At 38.6% G+C, this 26,810-nt stretch overlaps 1 protein-coding gene across 1 annotated transcript; it reads right to left on the bottom strand.

Moving 5' to 3' along the window:
- Window positions 1–310: 310 nt before the first annotated feature.
- On the bottom strand, window positions 311–26,460 carry rims3 (regulating synaptic membrane exocytosis 3; the record flags this gene model as incomplete). Its single annotated transcript, XM_079259107.1, has 6 exons — window positions 311–523; window positions 803–942; window positions 1,031–1,132; window positions 1,657–1,769; window positions 1,862–2,003; window positions 26,196–26,460. The coding sequence occupies 6 exons, from the start codon at window positions 26,458–26,460 to the stop codon at window positions 311–313; spliced, it is 975 nt and encodes a 324-aa protein (XP_079115233.1).
- Between the last annotated feature and the right edge of the window lie 350 nt (window positions 26,461–26,810).

Below are 26,810 nucleotides of genomic sequence, written 5' to 3'. Positions count from 1 at the left end.
AAAATGCTACATGTTTGGTTAAATTGTGTCTTCTTTGAGTTGGATTTGCTGATAGTTTTGTCAGTGTGTGAGAATGTGAGCGTACAATAAAGTATATTGTCCAGTAACAAGTATGGCAGCATGTTTAGTGTATATATGTGTTAATGTGGATGGGAGCGGCTGTGTGTTGAGTATGTCTTCAGCAGATGTGCGTTTATGTTTGTGTGTGTGTGCCTATCTGTGTTGCACTTTAAATGCAGTTGTTGTGTATATACAGTGTGTGTGTCTGCATGACTGCCTATGCAAGTGTATGTGCGTGTCTCCTGGGTCTCTAGGTGCACGACGGGCTGGTGGCGCTCTCCAGGGAAGACTGGGAGAGGCGTCTGGTGAGGGGTCCGATGCTGGGGTCTGCCAGGGAAGAGGTAGGGAACAGCTTGTACCAGCCGCTGACTGTGGCAGACAGGTCCAAGTCCTCCAAAAGGATCTGGGCCATTCCCATGAAGCACTTGTGGTCCATACGCCCATAATCCCCCCACACTATTACCTGAAAGATATATTACAGAAATAAAAACCTCTACAGCCTTGACTGAAGACTGAATACAGTTCTTAGCAACTGTATCTCACACTGGCATTCTAAAACTGGTCACATCAACTTGCAGGTAAAAAGGACTAGACTGATAAATTATCTGGCTGCTAGAGTCAGAATTTGGTTGGTCAAATAAACATTGTGTGTTTTGCTCAAAGCACCTTGAATTTTCCTGGGCACTGGAGAGAAGAGCATAAATAATGAAGGGTGGAAGAAATAAAAAATATCTTCACTCACTTGTAAGACTTTGCCCTGAGGACTCTCATCAAACAACAGAGCCTGCTGGTAGGTGGGGTCCAGAGTCTTCTTCACTACTTTGGTTTTTTTCTTGGCCAAACACACTCCATTCTCCAAGACATACACTTTCACGTAGGTTGCTACAGTGAGAAAGAAAGAAAGACAAATGAACCCTCCTGTATGTGCTGAATAAAAAAGGAGTGTAGTTTTAACAGGGGAAGTTAGTACCTGGTATGTTCTTAGAGCCTGGTTTTGGGATCAACCCTCTGGCCTGGTTGACTTCCACCTCCAGTTGCCCTCCTCTATCTACCATACCTACATGGACATCCCCTGAAAAAAAAAAATATATATATATTAATAAAACAGCCAAAAAGCCAGTGATTGATATTTGGGGCATAGTTTTACCATCAATTGAAGATTCCAATTTACAATGCAGTACTCGCTATCTAACAGCAGAGGGCAGCGGAGAGCTGAAAGCTTGAACCAGCAGGTATGCTGCAGCACACTGCTCTGTTGTTGGTTTTCATTACCAGTGACCTTTATAACAAAGATGTATATTTTGTCGAAGTATAACTCATTCATACTGAGTGAATACACAAGTAATGTGTGCCATTTTTAGATGCAACTGCACACATAAGAGTTCGCACATCAGTAAAATATTACTTGAATGTGACTGACATGCCTCTGAGAAGATGACACCTGTCATTGCCTGCAATGAATAACAACCAACTGTCATGATGTGCACCTTACTCTGTGTTTTCCTTTTACGTGTGCAAAGTTTAATTTTGAATCCCAGAAGATGAGAATAAAGTGGGCTAAACGTGGAAAACTGGTCATCTTCCTTCTTAGCTTACCCATAGGGGGTGTAGCTAGCGTCTGTCGGCCTACGATCTGGGCGGGGCCGAGTCCATCCAGAAAATCACTGAACTGGCTCTCAGGCCCAAGGCGTGTGGTAGGGAAGACAAACCTGGGAGAGAAGAAGAAACATTAGCAGTGATTAATAGATACACACTGAATATATGTATGGATGAATGCAAGAACAACTTGTCAGACACTCACGTTCCATCAGAGCTATTTGAATTGGTGCTGCCATCAGTGGAGTCCTTACTGCCCTGCCGTGTCACCCTGTTCCTCATCTCCACGGCAATGCCGGTCTCTGTGCTTCTCCGGATGGTGCTGCGCAGCTTCTTTGTTCCACCATCTGAAAAAAAAGCATAGCTGACTTATTTAAGCTGCCTTATTTCAGCAGGATAATCCACCAACTACAATAATCAGAGGAGGAGACTGATAAGGAAGTCAGGTATTACACAGAGCTGACAGCTGCATGATTAGTCACGCATGTGAACCGTCAACCTTGGTGAACAGGTGATATGAAATAATCTGTCCCTCATGTTCTGAGCTGACCTACAGCTTCCTTGGCTTCTCATCGTTTCTTCAAAGTATCCATCTAAAACTGATTGAAGATGGATGCTTCTGTCACTTTCCTTTTTTTTAAACCCATCTCAGGGTTTGCCTTGTCAGACATACCCAAATTCACCTTGAGAACACCTTTCTCACCACTACTTATTCTGAAGAAGGCTCATTTGAGCAGGAAGACGATCTCACCTAATATCCACTGGGATATCCCTGCGCTGTTGAAAAATCTCCCCACTTCCCAGGTATTACTATACTCCCATTTTAAATGCAAAGCCCATTTGCCAGTTTCTGCTGGGAGCTGAGAGCGATAATCTTTTAGGGGTACTCATGAGTCTCGAGTTGTGAGGTAGAAATGCACAAACTGGTGGCATGATTGGAGTCCTGGGTGGCAGGGTAAAAAGAAAGTCAACAACCTAAGCACAGCAGACAAGTGGTATGGGGGTGGGGGTGGGGAGGTATTTAATCTTTGCAACTCTGCTGATGCTGGGAGAATGAAAGCAAGCTGAAGAGCTGCTAACCCCAAAAGCAGCTTTCAGGACATCATCCTCTGTTATGACACAGTTTGAATGACTGGGCAAGCTGAAAAAGTCTTGAGCACAGGATGTGGCGCTCAATGTGCCACTTACTCAAAAATATAATGACAGTCGAGGCAAAAATCCATCCAGAAGACTTCAGGGAACTTCACACACATGCACAGTGGACACATACATGGACTGACATTATACTGGAGCTGAAATCATGAAACTTTAAGCACAAGTTAAAATAGCTTAAGTTTCTCTTCAAAAAATACACACTGATTACTTTTGTGAAATCTAACATTTCAATAAAATGCCCCGTTTGAAGTAAAAACAAGGAACATTTTTTGTATTTATAACTACCAGTATGCTAAATGAAAGACAAAGAAAGCTCCTCAGGCACAATTATTGACATTCTTCTGGTAAAATTAAGCAAACTGAGAAATGATTTTGTTTTACTATATCAAAATAAATAAACTGATTGTCTACATGTATCTCATCAATTTGTTGGCATCTGAATCAGAAAAAAATTGCAGAAAGGAAACAACAAAGTTTGCAAAATATTCCAGCAACATGCTGGTCTTTTTGCTTCTTCAGATAGAGGGGAGCTAGGTTGAAGTTATCCTTGGTTTTTAAGCAGCACAGTGATCTGAAGCTCAGATCCAGCTGCACAATTGTAGCTGCAAGGGAAACGATGGACCACTTTGAACTGACCAAAAGTGACTCCTGAATCAAACCACAATAAAAACATCTGAAGACAGCTGGCGTCTCCCACTACTGACACCTGCAACCTGTAGATGACTCTGCAGCTTTCAGGTGTCACCAAAGCAATTTAGAAACACTCTCCCCTTACTAACAAAAACACTTTGGTTTTTACTAAAAAGATGAATTTCAACATAAAGAAATTCAGAGATTTTTAAAGATATAACTTGATAAAAAAAAAAAAAAAAAGCTGGGAATGTTGAAACATGTTTAACATGTTGCTTGAAACATGTTAAATGGATAAGAAGTGTTTCATTAAAATTGTAAAGAAAGACTGTTTAATGTACAGTTTTTTTTTATCTATGCTTTCTTCAGGACTTTGACAGCAGGTCAAAGATAATATATATATATATATATATACATATATACATTATATATATATATATATATATATATATATATATATACATATACATATATACATATATATATACATATATATATACATATATACATATATATATATATATATATATATATATATATATATATATATATATATATATATATATATATATATTATACAGTGGAACAGAGCATTTGAAGCAACAATCCCAACCCCTTAAATTAATTGAAAAATACTTTATTAACCCTTTAACATCTTACAATCATGACCAAAAAATGTTTTTTGTTGATAAAAACCTTTTGGAATTATTTTATTGAACTACTTTTGCTGGGTCCCTAGTGATAACAGTATCATCTGCTGCTGGAGTACAGTGTGGCTGTCAGGATAAATTGCATTGGCAACTGGTCAAGAATAAATTTCTACTGAATTTACAATTATGATTGTAACCTGGAATGGTACACATCATTCAAATTTCAAGAATCCTTGTTCTCTCATGTTGTATAATATGTATAGGTATTTGGAGTGAGTAAAATACATATTAATCACACCCTGTCCACAGAACATCTGGGCAGCATCAACCAGTCAGTGTGACATGGTCCCATAAAGCAAAAAGCAGCGTTCGTGTGATGCTAGAACCAAAAGTTGTGAAGTATGGTTTCTCAGCCTCAGCATGCTGCAGGGCTGTGACAGTTTCAGGAATGTGTATTATAAATGTTAGTGTCACCAAAACAAGTCAGAAATATGGAGTCTGAAAGTCCAAAAGATCCATCACTATACATTAGTGACTCCCAGCTAATTATTCCGCATTCAACATGATGGCTTCCCTAGATGCCGGAATTTGCTGATATTGGACTGTCAACATAAAATGACAAGAAAAAATTGACATATTTTGTGAAAAAGTGAAGGTGAACTGCAACCCCACTGCAGAACTGGCAACCCACCAGCATAGCCAGCAACACATTATAGAGCTCCAAGGGCAGCTTATCAACTAAGAGGAGCAAAGTTTCAGAGGCACCTATGATCAGTAGATCCTGTGGGGATTTACTTTGTGTATCCTTGCAGTGACAGACACCTTGGTCTCACTGCTAATGCCATCCTCATTATTTTCCTTGTGCTTTTACAAATGTAAACATCCATATGATTATTTAATGATGCTGCGGCCCACTTGATATTAACTCAGTTATTTCATCACCTTTTTTTTTATATAAATTATAATCACTAAGGGTGTTACGATTCTCCAAATCATCGATATGAGTTAGTTTTCAATTTTAGGGTCACAATTCGATTCGACTCTCGATATTTTTCTCTTTTTCTTACAGCACAGAGACCTCTGACATTTTTAGACTCGTCTTGTCTATGATAATTTGTTTTCATTAACTTTTGTACAGTAAGTCTTATGTCAAAAGATGGGCTACATTTAAGTGATGCAGTTTTCATCGTCGATCCTCTCTTTCATTTAAATGTTCGAGATCATGACGTAATTTCGATCAATTACAATTAAACATTGAAATCGTGACACCCCTAATAATCACAGAAAGGAAAATTAGGATCAGTAAGGTTTGTGTCATGGAGCTCATAAAGGCAGTTATAGAAAGGTAACGGCAAGACCTACAGAGAGAAAGACTGCAATAACCTTAAGCAACATGCTCCCATTTACAGACACATGTAATCTAAAAGTCACCATTTTAATTGAACTTGCCAACTCTAATGTAAATCACTGGTACTCAACAGGTTAGCTTAATCAGTTGTAGCACTGAATCTGCACGGTTCATTATGACTTCCCCTATGGTTGCGACAGAAACCTGAGCTCTACCAGAACCCAGATAATTCAATAACACCCTGTGGTCACTCCAGAGAACTTTTAACATGCTTTGTTCCCTGTCGCAGGGTAAGAACACACCCTGGTGGAGCCATCCCACCTCATTAGCCTGAGCATCTCTAGTATCATTAACTATCCTCACCATGCCTGTCTCATTGCCCTGACAACCACAGACACCCCTGCATCATCACCATCACTATGGAGATAAACAAAGGCAAACAAAGTCACTCAATTAGACTTTGGGGAGTTGAGATGATGAGGATAGAGGGTTTGTGAAGAATGGAGAAGTGAAGGGAGGACAAGAGAGATGAGGAAAGGAGGAAGATGAGAGTGATGGGGTCCCACGAGTGTTTTGGATAGGAGCGCTGCCTTCTGATGCTTTCTATTTATAATCCTGCAGTCAAGAATATTTCGAACAGACACGTGTGCAGGAATATGTGTGTGTGTGTGTGTGTGTGTGTGTGTGTGTGTGTGTGTGTGTGTGTGTGTGTGTGTGTGTGTGTGTGCGCGCATCTTTGTAGCACCAAGACAAACTCCATGTGCTCCTGCTGCCATGACAACCCCCGCCCTCAGATCTGGACCCAGACAATGCCACCTGAGACAACTGGCGCCATGGTGACAGGCTTATCCCGCATCACTTTTTTTCCCCACTAATTTACTGAAGCAACATTTTAGTAGAATTCTTTCACTTTACTTGAACGTAAAATCTCTCCACTCATTATTGAACAACACAGACTTCGGTTGGGGTGTTTAAAATTGAAAAATAATCAAGGGTTGACAAATTATCGTAGTCAAAAGTATTGATGATGGTAAGTTTGTGTAAATCATTACATATTACATTTGAATTCATTCACAGAAGAACATCATAAAACTACAAAGAAGACGATAATTTAACTTCACATCCTCTCATTAGTTATTTCCTCATCAAAACATAACCCCCCCCCCAACTTTATGGTGATCTCTTCTTTCCTATTTAATCCCCTCCTCCTCGTCTGAGCTTTCCCTCCATTCGTTTCCATGGCAATGCCTTCTGCATTGCACCAAGAGCCCTGGCCGGCATGTTCGCTCATAAGCCTTTCCCCTCGCTCTGTCTTTCTTTGCTTATATTGTCTTCTTCACAAGTCTCAATCCTCAGTCTGCCACCACTTCTTTTTTCTCCTTATATCTGTCTGTAACTCTTCCTTCTTTTAATTCCGCTTTTTATCTGCAGCTTTGTCTTCTGCCAGCTTCGCCTCCTTTTTCTACTCACACAAATATCCTTTTTCTGTTTGTTTCAGCCGTTTTTTCCTTTTTCTATTTATCATACAACTCTTATTAACCACTCTTCACCTGCCATAAAGTATTTTGTGTCTTTCTCTCCGTCCTGCTGGGAAATGACTGTTTTTCAGTATTAACATCAAACACACACACACACACCCTGGACGAAGTAATTACTGGTTGATACTATTAGTGGCTAAAAAATTACATTATATAATGTGATAGATGAGGGGGTTTTCTTAGTCTTTGTGCATCATAGAGCTATTTAATTGTCTCCTGTTGACTTCACTGTGATGAGTAATACCTCGTCCCTGGAAACATACTCATGAATCTCACTGAAATGGGTTGCCTGGGGAGTGCTTGCATGTTCAAAACTTTTTTATTCCCCCTTTTTATTTTTTTTTATTTTTTGGTGGAAAAAAATAGAAAAAAATCTGAAGCACTTATGCAAGTCACATGTTTGATAATCGTGATAAGGCAAGAGCAAGCCACAGGGAAGAATAGACGAATAGGAAGTGATGAGGATGGAAAGAATTAATAGGTTCAGTGGTGAGAATTAATAGCAGAGAGGGAATAAAGATAGGTGGGATTACTGAAAATCGCCAACAATGCAGAAAAGAGCTACACACTGTGACTGCACACACACGTGTGCACAGCTATCTCTATGTGTGTGTATGTGTGTGTGTGTGTGTGTGTGTGTGTGTGCTCAGCAGATCATTAAAGCTGTTCTGACATTTGGAGAGAACACTGATGAAGCCTCTCTCATTATATGCTGTAATATAGAATGCTGTTTTTAGACTCCCTGGCTGCGCCGACATGCCTATTGGATGTACCGGTGACGGCAACGATCCACCATGCATAGCAACAGTAACCAAGGACGGGTTTTGGAGATGAAGGGTCTGTTGTGGTATCTTTACCACTGGACCTGTGCTAAATTTGGACCACTGGGAGATTCAAGGTTGACGCTTAAGTAAGACAAGAAATTGCACAGTATGTGGATCTGTGACTCAAAGCCATACCCATGCATCGTACACTCTCAGTTTACCGAGATCCACATAACTATTAAAGTGACAGTACTTTTCTGGCAGACATAAGGACTTTCATTCAGCATTGGACAAGTTACCAGCACATGAGTGAACTATTCTTTGTTGAATAGTTGAATATTCATGTTTGAGAAATTCTTAAACGGTTTTCTCAAGGGAGCGTCAACAGCCCAACACACTTGCTCCTGTCAGCAGGATAGCAACTTCCACAGCAGAGTTGAAAGACAGATGGAGGATTGGTGGAATCTACCTTATGGCCAAATGGCTCATCATTCTAATTGTTGTTAATGTTTGGTTTTTTTTCCTCTGTGCAACCTTTTGGATAATGTATGAAACCTGTGGTTCTTTTATGGCTGTTTAGTTGTTAAAAAACTGTGTTTTTCTTCTTATTATTAGACTATAATTAAACCATTTACTGCTGATGTCCCGCCAACATATAATATGTATATAACAATAAAAATAAGACAGAAAGGGGTGTGTAACCAAATATATCAGGTCTTGTTGTGGTTTTAATGATAATGCACAGGAATTTAAAAAGTCTAATCTTCTGCTTTGTCCTTATGTGTAAGAAATGGAGTGTGGGAACTGCATCAACAGCTCATACAGGACACTAGCCAGGGAGTGGTCAATGGCTACAGAGTCATGATATTTTTATTTTGGAATTATTTAACCAAAATTAAATAATTTCAAATGAAAGTATTTTACTTCTAGTTTACATGGAAATAGTAATTCAAAGTTGAGGTTTACATGGTAAACACATTTACTTATTTTTGTTTTAAACCAGTATTTGGGAAGGGCTCTGATTGGACAGACGTACTTATATATACCAGTATTAAATAATATCTGCTTCCTGTTTCACATCAGTTTCAGATATAACATGGAAAATAACATAATATGTACAATTTCAGCTTCGATTATGATCATATATTTAAATTACCAGCTCGACACGTGCATACTACTTCACCTTTGTCATCAGCTGAAAAGAAGGAAGATAAAGTACTGGAGACGGGAGGCATAAAACTGCATGTGCATGATTGCAACAGTAAGAATGCACAGATTGACCATAATTAATGTTTACATGACAGAAGAATTCATCAGTTCATATTTAAAATGAGAATAAACCAGTCACTTCCTTCGGATTTAAATTTATTTCTGAATTGTCATTTTTATTTGGAATTAAGTGTTGGCATGGTTATTTTTCATCTCTTCAAAGTGGATTTGACTTTTATTTGGAATAAGGGAGGAATTAAAACTCTCGTGTAAATGTGGCCAACGAGAAGAGATTGGGCTCTCTCAACACCATACTGCGTAGAAAATGATGTCTTTGAATGGAAACTCTTCATGTATGGCAGGATGTCTTTCAAAAAGGTAAGATGATGCATTTAATGGCAGTTAATAACAATAAGGAAAAGGCAAATCCAATGACACTTTCAACATGCAGACAAGAAAAAAAACATCACATTAGTAAAAATGTACTTTTTTCTTTTTTTTTTTTTTTAAGCCTACTACACAAGTTGCCACTAATATGGCGAGACAAAGATAGAACATCTGTGCTTTGCATAAAATAAATTTGCTCAAGTGCCTTGGCATATGGTCTGAAATTGTGCTGGATGGATGAGATGAAAATATTTCCTTCTGATCTTATTTATTTTTAGCTTACAGCGCGTCTTCAATCAAAACAAAATAAAAAGGACAATAACTGCGGGAAGAAAACAGCATTTAGGTCAATAAAACTCCCCAAACACTAGAACTCTAGAGATTAGTTTTTCTTGTTTGAGCCAAAGAAAAGATAACATTTATTCAGGGTTTTCAGCTGAGCAGCAACTACTATGTGGCATTAAACCGATTTAGAAATAATTTGCTTAATGTGTTTAAATTAGCTAGAAGTCTGTGAGCCAAAAGCTGCTTTCTCTGTTTACTTTTCTATCACAAGCCAAACTGAGACATTTTAAATTGTCAACAGGCTTGGAGGTGTGAGCTATGTGACTGTAGACAAGTATGTTGTTTTTATAATGAAAATAAATTATTTAATATAGTTAATAAAAGTAAAGGTAACATTAAAAGCTGTCTAAAAGATGCAACTGACAACTGTCATCCTCTATATAATAGATAAACATAATGTTTTTTCTTGTTTTTTTCATCAAACCTGCCATTGAGTTTAAAATTTATATTAATTATTTTGGACATCTTTCGTAATACAACTCAAATCTGGTCAAATACACATAGATAAGTAGATATATTGGAAATGAATAAATAAAATGAGTGTTAGGCAGACTATATTGTTATTAATAGTGATAGTTCTTCTCTTTATGTAGCATCAAACTAAAGTCTTGCATTATATTTTTGTCCAAGGCAGATTTGCCAGTCATCAACAGCTCATGACTGTTTCTCTTCACCCCACATCAGCATATTTTTCTCCCTTTTTGTCTTTAATGATGATCTATGTTTGCTTGTTCTATAAGTAAATCCTACTTCCATAAGCTTTTTTTTTTTGTACAGTCATAAATGTGTCATATTTAAAATTTCTTGCTGTGCATTTCCTATTTTTAGTTTTCTGTACTGAAGCTCCTCTGTGTTGGAATGTTTGCCTTTTTCAACATTCCCATTTTCTGTGTACTTTTCTTGTACTACTCTGAATTATAGTCACAACTGACGGGAAACAACTAACATCATTTGCCAAATTGTGTTGAACTACCCTCTAGAAGATATTTTACAACCCTTTCTTTTGTTTTTTTTGACAGTTTTCTAGTTGGGGTTGAATCGAACCAGTCAGGTGCAGAAGTTCAGTAAGGTCTGTTAACACTCTACTTCAACAGGTCAATTCACATGTTAAAATGTGAGTGTATATGTTCATTCATTCATTCATTCATTTTCCAAACCGCTTATTCCAATTCAGGGTTGCGGGGAAGCTGGAGCCTATCCCAGCTGGCTTTGGGCGACAGGCAGGGTACACCCTGGACAGCTCGCCAGTCCATCGCAGGGCCACACACAGAGAGACGAACAACCACACTCACGCTCACACTCACTCCTAGGGACAATTTAGAGTGACCAATTAACCTATCATGCATGTCTTTGGATGGTGGGAGGAAGCCGGAGTACCCGGAGAGAACCCACTCATACACGGGGAGAACATGCAAACTCCAGAGTGTATATGTGTTTTAGCAAAATACAAATTTTATAGTGACTCATTTTTCTGTTGTTTAACATTAGGGGAAAAAAAGTAGAAAGCTACATCAAATTGATCTCTTTTTTGGTATGTTTTAAAAAGCCAGAATATCCCCATTGTTCTAATAAATATATTTGTGTCGTATTAGAAGTCCATTTACTTAATTTTTTTTAAAAATTGACACAACTAAATCCTACACCATTTTCCAATCATCACCTTGCTTTTATAAAGAAAATAACAGTTTTTAAAAAGTTGGGGTTGTTTTTTTCTTTTTTTGCAACAAAAGTGACTACTCTTGCCCTGTTGTAAAGTCAGCACACTTAAAAAATCTATTAATAGCTTCACCATTTCTAAACTCAATCTTGTTGAGTTCAGTGCAGCTCATTTCAGAGCTTTTTTTGTTCAACAACATGAAGCACATTCAGCAGCACCCAGCAGAGGAGTGGGCTGGTTTTAAAGCAGCACTAAAAGTGTGTGAATCTTAAAATGATACGCTTTCAGCTTATTTCTCAGCATATCTTTGTTATACACATTCACAGTCCTAAAGTATCCCTGAAGAGCTAAGGAACTGAGACATGACAGTTTACATCAGCCTCGCACCACGGTGTTTGCTTCATCACATCTTACATCAACAACTAGACAGCAACCTACTTTCAAAGTAATAAATTTTAAAATAATAATAAACTATCAACATTGCAGATGAAGTTTGCGGGAGGAAACGTGGCAGAGCAACGTGGCTTCATGTGGAGCAGCAGTTGTGAAATATTCAACATCTTAGTTTTGATCAAAACAATTAATGAGAATGATGATTCCTGCCAGAATCAAGCAGCATCACAAACAGACAGCAGCCTCATATTGGTCCTTGTGCCATCTCGTTCTCAGCAGAAGAAAGTACTTAAAACCAAATAAAAATCTCCTATAATTATACGTTTAAACATTTAGGCTGAATAAATTAACATTTGGTCTGGATACAGTGATTCGCTCACACATTAGTTGGCCTAGTGACCAAGAAAGCAACAGCCGAATGGTTGAGCCTGTCTGCCTAAGAATAGAACATAAAGTGTGAACGAGCTGGTGGGCAAGATTGAGAAAACGTGATAAATCAGAGTAGAAATTGAGAACCAAAGAGGTGGAGATGAAAAGAGAAAAGATAAAGAGGATAGGAAATTAAGATGTCAGCAATCTTGGGGAAACACAAAGAGAGGAAACTAAAGAGAACTGTGAGTGGAGAAATGAGAAAGTGATCACTGGTGTGCTAAGCTTGGGTTTTAGTAGCAAGTAGAAGCCACAGTGGGAAAGATAAAGCTTAAATAAACATGAGTAAAGTTTTAGTGTGTGCGTCAGGAAAGCCAACCAGCCAACAGGCTTCAAAAGAAAAAGGAGATGTGAAACTAGAACACAGCAGCAGTCTCATCTGAAATAGAACATTTAAAGATATAAGAAGCTTTTTCTTTTTTCTTAAGTGAGTCATAGTGAGGAGAAATCAAGTTTAGCCATCCAGTTATATAGGACAGAGAGTTATACCCCAAAAAGTTTCATTGCTACAATTCCAACTATTTAGAGCTTTAATCAACTGCTGCTCATGCTGTTGAGTCTTTTCAAAGCCATCTTGAAATGCAAGGATTTCTCCTCAGAGGTGACTTTTCCCTCGAAGGATCAGGTTGGTGCGAGCTTTCCAAGATATGTCTGCCAAAAATCCTAAAAGTGTGTTTGGTTGCTGTGACTCAGAGCTAAAAGTAGGGCACGAGTGAGTCACCCTGAAAGCACCGAGTGCTGAAAATGCCAGGTCCACTGCAAAAATACTTCAATAGTTGACTGTTATAACTATTAGGCAACTAGGTTTTGGTTCCTGAATCTGTATGAGAAAAAAATTCTCTTTATAAATAACATGAAGGTACATTGAAATCATTCAGCTCACAAAACCAAATCTGGCATGTCAGAAGGAGAGAAGTATAAGTTGTTTCGGTCAGCCAAATGGAAATAGAATACAGACAACTGTATCTTTAGCTTTTTTCCCTCTGCATCACATCAACATGACCCACCGACTTATCTCAACTTGGAGAGCAGAACATCCATATCCCAAGTACCCAGACCACTACAAAGAGTGTTTTAATCAAATCATAGTTGATAAATATGATTAAAGTAAGGTTAGGATTAAAGTTAAACATTTTCCATTAGCATCCCAGCACATACTTTCCTATGAATAGAGAGCAAAAAGCAACAGAATGGCACTTGTTTAAAGAAAACTAGGCAGACAAACGGACCTTACTGTGTTGTATGTTAATATAGAAATACTTGACAGATTGGGGTATCCTTTGTCATATGCTTTCAAACCAGAAATAGTGGGTTGAAACAGAACAGCTGATTGAATCTAATCACACCTTCAGAATAATGGTTATCCTCAGGCTATATCCACACACAAATAATTCCATACAGATACTATTTACAAAGAACATAAACAATTAAAATGCTCAAGACATGGTGGCAATTTAACCCCTGCCTCTGGAGTCATGTTGGCCATTCAGAAGTCTTCCATTTATTCATTAATCGTACCACTTAGTCCGATTAAGGGTGACGGGAAGCTGGAGCCTATTCCAGCAGTCTTTGGGCAGGAGGCAGAGTACACCCTGGACAGATCGCAGGGCCAACACATAGAGACAAACAACCACTCACACCCAAAGGCAATTTTAGAGCAACCAATTAACCTAACATGCATTTCTTTGGATGGTGGGAGGAAGCTAGAGTACCCAGAGAGAACCCACATACACAAGGAGAACATGCAAACTCCACACAGACAGTTCAAGCCTCCCCCAACAGCCGAGGACCAAACCAGTGATCTTCTTGCTGTGAGGCCACAGTGCTAACCACTGCACCACAGTACAGCCAGAAGTCGTCCACTCAGTGCAAAATATTTGTGTTGTTTGTTGTGACAGTGTCCTAAACTAAGCACCGTGATGCCTTCTTACTTCAGAATGGTGATCAGCTGGTTTCCTCACCACACATACAGCTTCATAGCCCAAATTATTCACTTTGCTGGACATTCCTTATATTATGTTTTCAGGGCTACAGAATTGCATTGGCATATGGGAAAAAAGGTGCGAACACAGAGAAAGGTCTTTGTTTGTCCATATATCCTTGTAAGTGTGGTGATGACCAGAGAGCTCAGATGCTATTTTGTATTCAGAACCTGTCCAGAAATTACCACTTCATTCCATGTGGTACTACACCATACACTACAAGATGTGTTTGACAAAGATTTATAATAAGCATTCATCCTCTGAAATAATTCCTGTCAACAGGTTAAAAAATTTGTTGACTAAATTCGCCTATGACAGCTGCTCGATGCACTCCGTTGGATCCTTCAGCATGTGGAAGAACATACACAGCTACAGCCACCTGCTTGTCATTGTGGTCACCTTGGTTACACACTGCCGTGTGACTGCATCCCATTTTGTGACCAGCATTTGCAATGTGGTTTTGTTGGTTACTCTGGCACAAGCAGCAAGCCCAAGTTCATTCCCAAAGTTTTCAAATGGGTCAATAGGTCAGGAGTGCAGACAGGACAATTCATCATCTCAAACCCCAAGTTCTAGAAGTAGTCTCAGAGAGACTCATCTCTGTGGGGGGCAAATGTCTGTATCTTAGAGGACAGAGTTCAGTTCCAGACTGTGGTGATAGAGGATAATCACTGGTAGCAGAATGTCATCTTCACTTTTGTCTGCATGGAAACAGCCTCAGACGGTTTTTTTCAAGTGATGGAAATGTTGCCCCACACCGTCATGCTGCCTCCACCAAAAGATGATACCCCATAGGGGTGATAATCAGCATTGTTCTTTGTGTTTTCTCCACACTTTATCCCCTAACTGCTGTAGGCAGAATCTGGTGTCATCTCTGAACATAAGGTTCCCCCTTGTTCCCAGGTTTCAGTCCACGTCCAACTTCAACATTATCGCCGCATCATTGAAAGTGTAACAGCAAACTACCTCCATGTTTGTGCCCAGCATGAAGTAGAACTTCATCAGGTTTTGTAAATGTTTATTTTTCATATCTGCTGAATGCGCAGTTTCCTCACTCAAAAACAAAAACATAAATACATTTCACGTTTTATGCTCTAATAATAAAACGCATCACATGAATGTCACTCTTTTACAAAGGTCTAAAGGTGAAAACTAAAGTCCAGATGTTTCTTTTCTTGTGAGTTTACACTTAGTCACTTTTCACAATATGTCCCAAATAAGTGATTTATTCTCAGCAGCCTTTCGTACATTACAGGATTTGCTGTGATTTGTTGCTTAACAGCAACATGGAAACACAGAGTTTAATGTCAAATTGACAACTTTTCACCAAAACCTACTGGGGGTGGGAAAGTCAAATTGAAAAATCAAGTATCAGGATTTTTTTGCGTCACAATTTTAAAATCTATTTTTTTGTTGTCAAATTTTTTTTCAAATAAATAAAAATAATTCATAATAATAATAATTTCTTCTGCTCACCCAATGAATCTATGTAAGGTCTCAGACAATAAAAATCTTAATGAATAAAGATAAAGGTCCATGTTCTTCACATTCAGTTATTTTCCACAGCTGAAACTTTGCGCTGCTGTTGGAGCAAGCAGGACAGCGCAGGTCCACCCAGATTTCCTTGACACTGTTATGCAGCAAGCAGTAGCAAGCAAAACATGACCCAGCTCTCATTAGAATTACTGTAAATGTTTGTAAAACGTGTGTTACCGACACAAAAGTGCCACAGCAAAAATGCTGAACAGTCTACTTCCAGTATTTGCTCGGATTAGTTTTATTGCCAAGAAGCATTGTTATATCAAACACAAATTTCCTTACTTTCTATGATAGGCTAACATATATGATATGTAGGGTCTAAGTCTGGACTGCAGGTTGGCCAGTTTAGTGTCTGAGCTCAATACAAAGCCATTTATTTGGAATATACAGAATGCGATTTAACATTCCCTAAAACAACACTATGACATCTGCATGTTGCATTTAGTTGCAGCAAGTTTCCTAAGTTGTGAAATCTGTAAATTTACAGTAAGTTTCCTGCAACATGAAAACAAAGTATTGTGTTTTTCTGTTGATCATGTGTGCAGCTGCCATAACAAAACAAAAGCATGTAAAACCGTACAGTAATGTTATTTTCCTGAAAGTCAAAACCAAACTCGGTGAGCAGCCTTTCACATTATTGGCAGCGGTGTTAAGTTCCTTCGAGCATTTCCACTCCCAGCTGGGAGCTAGAGTTACAGTACGCCAACTCAATATTTGCCTGACAATGGTGGGGAAAGAAATGAAATGTAGCTGCAGTGGTCTCAGAGCAAAGATGGAATCAGTTTAATAATTAAACTAACACACATTCTCTCCCAGTGTCAGACAATTATTGTCTTGTCTCTGTTTCTTTTCTGTGTCTCTGGTATCCTCCCAGCAGCAGTTGCACCATTGCAGAAATAAACACACGGACGGATGATTTAAATAAAGTATATCTAAAGAAGTTGTAAGCATAGTGGGAGAAGAAGAAGAAAATGGGTGTTGAGTGAGCTGGGAAAGCTAAATGGAGCAGGAGAGCATTAGGTGAACATGCAGTCAAATACAAACACATGAAGATAAACTGTTTAAGCTGGGCAGGAGAGGTGGGGGTGAAGCCTTTCACTGGGACACTAACCAAAACTTACACACATTTACACCTGCTATTCTTTAATCTAAGTCCTGCATTGCTTCTCATCAGCTGTGTTTGCTTCCCTTGAAGCCACATCCCTCTCTGCAGGCCGCTGATGAACTGGGAGCCGCTTCCCTGGCTCCTTTTTGACAGAGCCAACAGAATAAAACTGCTCAGGAGATAAGAGCATGTTCAGTGGAGGAGTGACTCACCCATTAAACCTGGGAAACTGTTGGTGTGTGTGTGTGCTTTCTTCTCACCGATACTAATAATAGCAAGCAATAAACAGAGCACAAACAGAACCAAAATGCTAGCACCGATAGTTGTCTGTTACAAAAGATGGAATAATGAGACGCTGGTACAGTGGGAGTTGGAGCTATGCATGGAATGGCATGGAAAATTGAAATGCAATATATGGAAGAAAAACATACAGCATGCCGGCATTAAAATAGCCTGCATCAAGGACCAGGAGTTATATATAAACTACTAACACAAATACTGCACAACTATGTTTTGCATTAACACAAAAACAAGGAACCTTCTGCAGCCTAATTTTCTAGACTACCTGTGTTTTACTGGGATCTTAATGCTGCAATCAGTTTAACACAGATATGTTTATTTACAGTTATCAAGAGATTACTGCTGTTACAGGTCAGCTGAGCTATAAAATGAATGGTTGTTACAAGTAGAAAAATAGGGACAATGAGTCCCAAATGCTTTTGTTTGGAATCAATTAAATTGTACCACTTAACACTAAGAACTCTCTGAGGCTGTTGTCTGAAAACCTCAATATGTCTTAAAGAATGTGCCTCCCATGCTTATAACATCCACAACTACTTTGTTGGTGTGAAAGGTTTCCCACCAACCGATGTGTGCAGGATGTTGTTTAATTCAGTTTAAATGGGTGCTCCATATTTTCGTATACCTCATTCGTCATTGTTGAGGTGTATTTCTGCAGTATATTTGCAAAAGACAAAATAAAAATAAAAAAAACAAATCAGCAATAGTTTCGTGCTCCATGTTTAACTTGTAACGGCGTTTTCTTCTTCACACCAGTCTTGTCCTCTCTTTTGCTAAATACCTGTGCAGTGCCACCTTTGGTGGGAATGGGGATATATAATATTGGAAAGGTTTGGCTTGTTTGACCAATGTGCAGCGTGAATGCAATTTCGGTCTGAATGGATACACCACCCCCTACAAATGAGCCGAGTCCCCAATCGGACATAGTCTAGCAGACTATCCTGATGTGAATGCACCCTTAGTCACATTGCTGGGGATGGTTGCATTAGTAACACCAGAGCTAATCAAGAGGTTGCTTTTGTTCCAGTCTAATGGTATCAGCGAGGCAAAAGGGTAGATAAACAAACAGCAAAGAGCACTCATCCCATCAGAGGCCGTCCACCAAAGACACAGTGTTGTTACACAAGTTGCATTAAGACACAACAACCTCTTTTTACAATGAAAACCAGAAGAAAGGGCAATGTGCAGTATTCTTTTATAAGAGTGGAAAGGTGGATATGAAGAATGATAATTCAGTGATGATTTAACTAAAGTACCCATCTCTGAGGATCTGTATTTCTATGAAATAATTAAATTACCTTCAGGAAACTCACCAGCACTTAATAGCAAATGACACCAAAATGACTTAAGGGAAAAAATGTACTCAAACAGTACTTTATAAAGGAGGTTGCTTTTTAAATAGAATGAGTGGTAATGCATCTTAAGGCCCTTCTGCCTCACTTTAACATCTGACCAAATGGCTACATATTTTTTTACAGCCTAAATGTGAATGTCAAAGGACCGTTGCATAAGTTAAGGGCAAGGATATTTTTTTCCAGACTTGTTTTAAAAACCTCAGATAAGGAAAGACATATCTATGAATAAATAACAACTGAATTTTACCAACAAAAATAAAAATTTGCTTTAAAATAGTTTTTATATATTTATTCTTTGGAGGAAAAAGACATCACACACTACAGTGTCGACACTAAGGTGGAAATCATTCTAAAATAGCCTATGAAAACTATTTGGACACTTTTCCAAAAACACATACATGCTCGCATAAGACTGCTGCACCAAAGGGAATTCGTGGATGTTTGTAAATCGACAAGATCTAATTCACAAATTGAAGCACAGCCAGAACATACCCTGCAGAAGCAGAGAAAACACCACCGTAACCACATTACCTCGTAATAGCATTTTAACATTAGGGGATTGACGTATCCCCATAATGTCTTTTGTCTCTTTGTCTTTACATCTGTATTTCTGATATTTTCTGACAGTATTATGTCACTCTTCATGCAGTTTTTCTTTATTGCTTATCAAGTTTTTTTTTTTTCAAAGTAGCAAAACTATCAAACAGAACCACATTATTTTGTCACGGGATTAAGTATAGCTGCCAGTAATCAACTCTTAAAAATGATACAAGGTTCCAGGTCTGTTTTTACCCAAATACATGCTGGCAAGGCAATCATAAAAACAAGTATGATATAATAAGCTGATACCTGGCTAATTTGTCAATTTTGTGGAAAATGATTTCCTTTTTTCATTGCTGCATCTGGATCTTCTCTGTCTCCCATTTCTTCTCTCTGGACCAAATCAACCTCTGGTTTAGTGGCTAATAGCTGGCCAGCTGACCGGAGCACAGGCCAGGCTACCAGGTCCAGCCACCCCAGTGGCCAATCAACACATTTGTCACAACAGCAGACCAGGCAGGATACGGTAATGACTACCCGGAAAGAGCCAAATCGAACTTGACCAAGCAGGAAGGAATGTTTGCCTGTCACTCGTTCTGCCTCGGTCACATATCTAATTAGATGTCCTGACTTCACCATTTAACTGATGTAAATTTATTATGTAAAAAGAGAATAGGAGAGTCCAGTTCAGCCTTAATAGATCATTGGGTAAGTAAACATGTTTCTTCGGCAACAGATTTTCAGACCCAGCCTTGTATATACGATTTTCGGGGTTTAAGCCAGTTCCTAGAAATGTTGTGATATAATTTTGCTGGGTAAATTTTACGTAACAGTCCTCTGCCTTGATTCAATTTGACCCTAAATTAATTGAAGCATTGTGCTCCTGAACCTAATTCACGTTATTTTGGTTCAAGGATGCACTGATCTAACCGTTTCCAACACTATACGGGTATGTACCAGTAATAAGTAGCACTCCAACATCAGTTCTCTCTTTTTCACTAATTCAACATTTAATGACAACCACACTGCTGTCACAGGATTCATCTGCAGGAGATGACTTCCTGCTTGCTGTAATGAGTTCATCTAACCAGACTTACCAGGGATGTTAAGTTAACATGGATAAACTAACCTTTCCTTCTATCCTGCCATTCAGTTTAGAAACTTAAAGATTGCTATGAAGATCCATCATCTTTTTTTAAGCATCCTTTTCTAAAACATTGCCACCAGGCTGGTGCAGATTCTTCTAATTGTGTGTCATAACAAAGTTCTGCTCATCTGAGGTAAACTTTCGAAAATTTAACACCAAAAACTTGTTGCCAGCTCAGGGAGGGAAAATGATCATAACTCCAACACGGTGAGTGTTGTAGATGTGGGAAGAAAGGGAAGGGGTGAATGATACTGTGATTTTGTTCCAGGCGCGATGTGTTCTTCTGGCAGCTGAGAACACCTAAATTTAGACATGCTCCTCATCTCCCCTTCCTCCTCTTCTACATCCTCAGCCCCTCCTTGACTCCTCATCCACATTTTCTCCTCCACTGTGCTCTCCTCATCATCGCAAACAGAGAGACACAAAAGCCCCTGTGGTGAAAATATTGACAGCTCTTTCTGCGTCAGACAAGTGTCAGCTGTGCCTGAAAGCAGCGAGCTTTTCGTATGTATGTATGTGAGAATCCATACGGAGTACAGATGCACTGAAAAAAACAACAGGTAGTGATACAGCAGAATACAGGTCTTTTCAAACAAATGTAGTACAACCAAGTAGTAGACTGGAAGATTGAGTGCAATTGGCTACTGGCTGAGTACTGAGAACTTGGGACAAATGACAATTTGGAGCATTAAAATATTGCTTTGATGCACAATTACCTGAAATTTTATTGATTCTACCAAAAAAAGTTTCAGCTTCACTTTTAAGCCTTTCCCATTGTTGTGTTTAAGTTTTTTGTTTGACAAGCAGCCGAATGTGAGACACTTTTATGCCAACATGTGGCGTTAATAATATGTTAGCAATATGGCATTATGACTGATTTGAAAATCCCAGCAGCGAAACAGCGACATTCCTAATATGTCGTACTGAAGTCATTAGAGGCAGCACGAATGCTGCTAAAATTTAACAGCAACAAATGTGTATTTTTTTTCTCTAGGTTGCCATGGTAAAAAGCAAAAGGAGTTTGTTGCCGTTAAGGAAAAGGGCAAAAAGCTTTTGCAACAACAAACAAATGTTTTTAAAAACACCAGACATTTGCATAAGACAGCTAAAAAGCCATAACAACAGCAACGTTGTAGAATTTATTGTCCTGGATGACCAGAGCCTGTCTGTCGTAGAAACATTCAATTTAAGTTCAATCACAAGATTGTTTTATTTATTTATTCATTCATTTACCAATTTTTTAGTTTATTTACTCAATCAGCAGTAACTGTTCTCATGTACTGACTGATGTTTTACGGTTTAACCTCTGCCAGGCTTGGATGGAGTGTTGGAGCGTACTCTCTTTAGGAACTCCTTCTGTATCCTGGAGGGCTTTAATACTCACGTGGGCAATGACGGTGAGACCTGGAGGAGTGTGAATGTTAGGAAAAAGCTCCTCAGTGGAAAGCTCTGGGGATGGACAAGATTCGCCCAAACTTCCTTAAAGCCTCTGGATGCTCTGGGCCTGTCTTGGTTAACATGCTTCTGCAGCATTGCATGGACAGAAGGGGTAATGTCTCTGGACTGGCAGGCTATGTAGTGTTCCCCCTCTTTAAGAAGCCTGTGCTCCCACTTCAGAGAGATCACAGCCTCCCTTCTAGTTACCCCGGGTTCCTGGAGTGGAGAGTCCATGGGATAGTCAAACCTCAGACTGAGTGTGGTGTTTGTCCTGGTCGTGGAACAGTAAACCAGCTCTATACAACCTTCAGGGTTTTGTAAGGGGCATTTGGGAAACTGCCCAACCAGTCTACATATGTTTTGTGGACCTGTAGAAAGCATTCAACTGTGTCCCTTAGAGACTCCTGCAGGAGGTGCTCCAAGAAAATGGAGTACCAGACCTCCTTGCATGAGGTGTTCATTCCCTGTACAACTGGTGTCAGAGTTTGGTCTGTATTACAGACAGTAAGTCAGATTAATTTCCTGTGAGGTTTGGACTTTATATCAGCAGATTAATAAACCACAGGTATCAGAATCAATACTGGACACAAAACAAAGGGAATCAGTACATCCCTCGGACATACAGTACACCAACTGCTTTTCAACAGCTCCACAAACACGTGATAACATGTTTTACGCCAAGAAGGCCACTATATATACATTTTAACCTCTCATATCCTTAGTCAACTGACTCTGTGTAAGTACAGCTGTTCTACCTGCTCATGTACAAATTTTGTTGCCAGTGGACACCACGAGGATGCACATCTGTGAACTCAGACTCGACAGAGCGGACAAATTTTTAGGGTCTAGATAAAATTAATTAACTTGAAACCTCTTTTGATTTTTACTGCTGTCATCACTATGACCTTATATTCAGTCCACACTGCAGCTCATAAATGCATGGTGTTCATCTTTGACAATATGCACAAATGATGCAAACATAATAATGCAAGATAGTTATGATATTTATGTGCATGTTCAGGCTATTTTTCAGCCTTAGTATTCCACTATCATATGGGGGCTGTGGTAAAAATATTAAACAGTCTGAAAAAGCTTTTAATTTACACATGGTACCAGCAATGTTTGGAGGTTGGCTGAATAATTATTTTATGGCTGGGTGAAAAGATAAGAAGATAATATAAGACTTTACTTCTGCTGCTCCTTTCATTCATATTTAACTTGAAGATATGTTCAGATTGTAAAATATGTTTTGAGTTATTTAATGAAATGAATAAAGTAAAAAAAAAAATGTGCTCCACCTTTTATAATTCTTTCACAAAGCCATCATTGTATGCGATATATAGTTAAAATCATGGCACAGACTTAATTTTAACTCAAGTGAGTAGAGGTTGCATAAGATCATACTGTGCTTTAAAAGAAAAAAAAAATTTAATTATGATGATAAAGATTTTATTAGACCACAGTGACTTTAGCTTAGCTGCAACCTTTCAAACAGGCACTGACTAAACACTTAATGAAAGCTAATTGGTCACAATTTTAGACTTGCTTTATCGCCTGAAAACAGAAACAAAAATATGTGAGGGGGAGAGCAGTATTATTGTGGCCACACAAAATACAGTAAATATGAGAGCATGGTGTATAAAAGTTGCAATCTGATGTAGAGGGCTGGAACAAAGCTGAATACAAACGCAGTGTAGCACGAGACACAAGCATTTCAGTCAGGTCACATGCTACATGTTTGTATTTTTCATGTTGATATTTAAGGAATAACTTCCCACCAGGATGTCTTCTTGTACAGAATTAATTCACTAAGAACAAATGTAGATGCATAGCTGTTCTATAGTAAGTTAATAGCCAGCTGCAAGTGAACCATAACATAGTTTTGATGTTTCTGGTTGAAATCAAAAATAAGTAACATGTGATCCTGTTGCAGATCTCAATTTGATTTCTGCACATACCACTGAAGTTCATGAACAGTTATGCAGGATCTGTGTGAAAGTTGGTGTCAAAACACAAGGCAATCCCTGCTAAATTCACCCCCTTAATTTTCCACATTTTTAAACTAATATAATACTTCCAAAGTACATTCAGCCATACTTTCAGTGTCCAGAGGTATGAGTTTACCTGAAACTGTTCGTGTCCATTTGATTTATTTAGTCTTGCTTGGAATGTGTTTGTAATGGACTAATGTATAGAAATGAGAAATGGGCTATGTGCATTAAAACATAACCCTGAAGATTAGCATGTATCGTTGTAGACAAAATACTGCCTGATTGTGAGATCCTTATAATAATGCATATAAAGATATTTAGTTGCAACTGAGTGCAACATGATATATACTTACATTTTCTATTCTACTTTATCTTTTTGGTGACATGCTATAATTTCTTGCATAATCGTTTTCCATTTTAATTTACTTATGCTTCATAGTAAGAAGCAAATGTGATGTTTCATTGTGGGTACCAAAGGATAGGACTCTTTAAAAGGTTGCCAGGTCAGAGGAGTAGACAGTGTAAACGGTAGAGGCAGCAAAAGAGCCAGTGGATAAGATGTTTAAGGATAGTAGACTGAGAGATGAATAAAACCAATTGATTCAACTTTTCACCACACAGTTTTAGTCATTATTTTTGTTCCTAATTAATAACGAAAATAGGTGAAACTTTATTGGAGAACTGACGAGGAGTGACGAAGTGGTTGATGATGCCACTGTAACAGTCAAAATGTCACAACAAACATTTAATAAAACATATAAGCGCTAGACTTCATAAATATCTCCAGATACAATCCTTTTGCCACATTAGATTGTTAATCGGTGGTAAAAGTGTTAGGAGGAAAAAATGTTCAAAAGCGATGGCCGTATTATTGCAAGTGAACTGAATCAAAAAAGGATGACGACGAGGACGAGACTCTAGCTTGCGGTTGAACGCCTGTTTCAGTGAACTCTTAGTGCACAGGTACAGAATAAATCTTCAACTCAACTTCACCTTATTCTGTTCATTACTACACATCCTTTTGCGCCAAAAAACCATAGAAAAAAAGGTGTTCCTGATCCATATGCCTTGTGGGTAATGAAGTTCTCAACACTTATATTATTCTTCAAATAACAGGTAATGCTAGCTGACAAATGGCAGTATTTATTGATTCATTTATTTATTTATAGATATAGGAATTCACATTGCATTAGTTGTGAAGTTGGTTAATGTTTATGCTTGTTAAATTCTTGTTTTAACAATGAAAGGAGTCGTTAGGTTAGTTTGAAGCTTCATCATTTCTAAACAAAAAGTACAGCAATCTCAGTCAAATGAGCCTTTTGAAAGTAACAATTTGCATATATATATATATATATATATATATATATATATATATATATATATATATATATATATATATATATATATATATATATTAACCAAAAGTTCCTTTTAGTCGTGATTTTTCAAGTTGTCCATTTTCCATCATCCATTGTGACTAACTACCCCAATTTTCTCAGTCCAGTCAAATCTTAAAGTACAGCTGTATTGAAGATTACATTTTTAGTAAAGAAATATTCTGACAAATTATAATGGTTTGCTACACAAAACGGAGTACCTTAATCCCTGTAATACTACTAAACATACTCAAAATTGGTCACACTCAGCTCGTGAGCAGAGAGGAACATGCAGACATACGCTCTTCTCTAAAGGTTACAGTTCAGTGTATTCATGCTGAAGCAGAACTTCATAAATTGGAGGGGGTTTTTTTAAGACAGACCGTGGAATCAGAAATTATTTAACTGAACTAAAATGAGTTGTATTCCCTGCCCCTGCTAGTCCAGCCTCGCTGCTTTTACCATGTCACAGTGTGTGACATGTTTTCCCCATTATCCAGCAACAATGAGTGGGCTTGTGTTCACCACTGAGGCGCAAATTGAGCAACACTTTTGTTGCCCCTGCACAGGATCTGTAATTATACACTGTGGGGGACATATTACAAGATAGAGACACTGTCACTACCACACAGTCACAATGCATACTTGCCACTGCTGCTGCAAAAACCGCTGCACTGCTCGACGCACAATAATGCTCATAATAGAGCTGCTGCCTTCAACAAAGATTCTTGTTAATAATACTGGATGTACAAAGCCACAGAGAGCTTGTTGACTCGTGTTATAATAGCTATAATTAAGCTAGTGCATGGCCAAATATTTTTTAAGGTGAATTATATCAATATTGTAGTCCATTAATCTAATAAACAGTCAGTTGCAAATCTTATCAATGATACTAAAGCGTTTAATAATCTTAAAAAGCATGTGTTTTGTAATGTTTAGATCAGACTTGAGGCAAAACTGATACATTACTCAACCATTTGAAATGGGAGAAGGAATGTGATTGACATTTTTATAACCACTCATATCCCAAAACGTTATAAATTACCTTTAAAACAAAAAGAGATGAAAAACACAGACAGACTCTGACACAGAAACAACAGGATGAAAGGGCAAAGGCGAGAAGGACAAAGTAGAGAATGTGCCAGAACTGTGATAATAATAAAAGGAGAAAAGGACAGAGTGTGAAGTCGCTTTGCCTGAATGAAGAGATGGAAAAAAATTTAAAAAAATAAATAAATAAAAATACAGGAAAAGAGACTGACCTTGCTGGTTGAGCTGCTGTGTGCTTTTGCTCCACTGTGACAACCCCACGATGGCGACCATCTTGGCACCCAGACTGGAGCGCCGCTTCTTGTTGCCAGCCAACGATGCTGAATCTGGACCCCCACTGCCAGGACTTTTCTCCAGGCTGTACATGGCCCCTGAGATGCTGGAGGAGCGCACCACATTCCGTGCTGCAGCACTGAGCCCGCTGAGACCACTCATCCCACCCGGACTGGGCACCTCCACTGAGCTGCTGAGCATCATGGTCCTGCTGAACTGGAGGGCCAATGGGCTGGGAGGAGTGGGGGGCCGGAGAGTAGGAACAGGGCTATGAAAAAAAGATAAGAGAGCAAGGTGAAGGTGGAAATACAGACAGGATATTAAAAGTGAGGGGAGGAAGCACTGCTCAGATAAAGTTCTGTGTATTCGCTTGTTTTGCAGCTGTACGAACTCCTCGTGACTGAAGGACAATGAGTTTAAGTTTCAACCAATTTGGTTCTCGGCTTAATTCTCCACTTACTGCAGACACAGCAGAAATGACTTCTTACAGGATAAAAAGACGAGTAAGACGCTCTTAAAGGTCTTTTTGATATCCAGAACTTTTGCAATCTGAG

Source organism: Telmatherina bonti, assembly GCF_933228915.1.
Source record: "Telmatherina bonti genome assembly, chromosome: 19".
NCBI classification, from domain to species: Eukaryota; Metazoa; Chordata; class Actinopteri; order Atheriniformes; family Telmatherinidae; genus Telmatherina; species Telmatherina bonti.
This window is presented reverse-complemented; position numbering and strand designations above follow the sequence as displayed.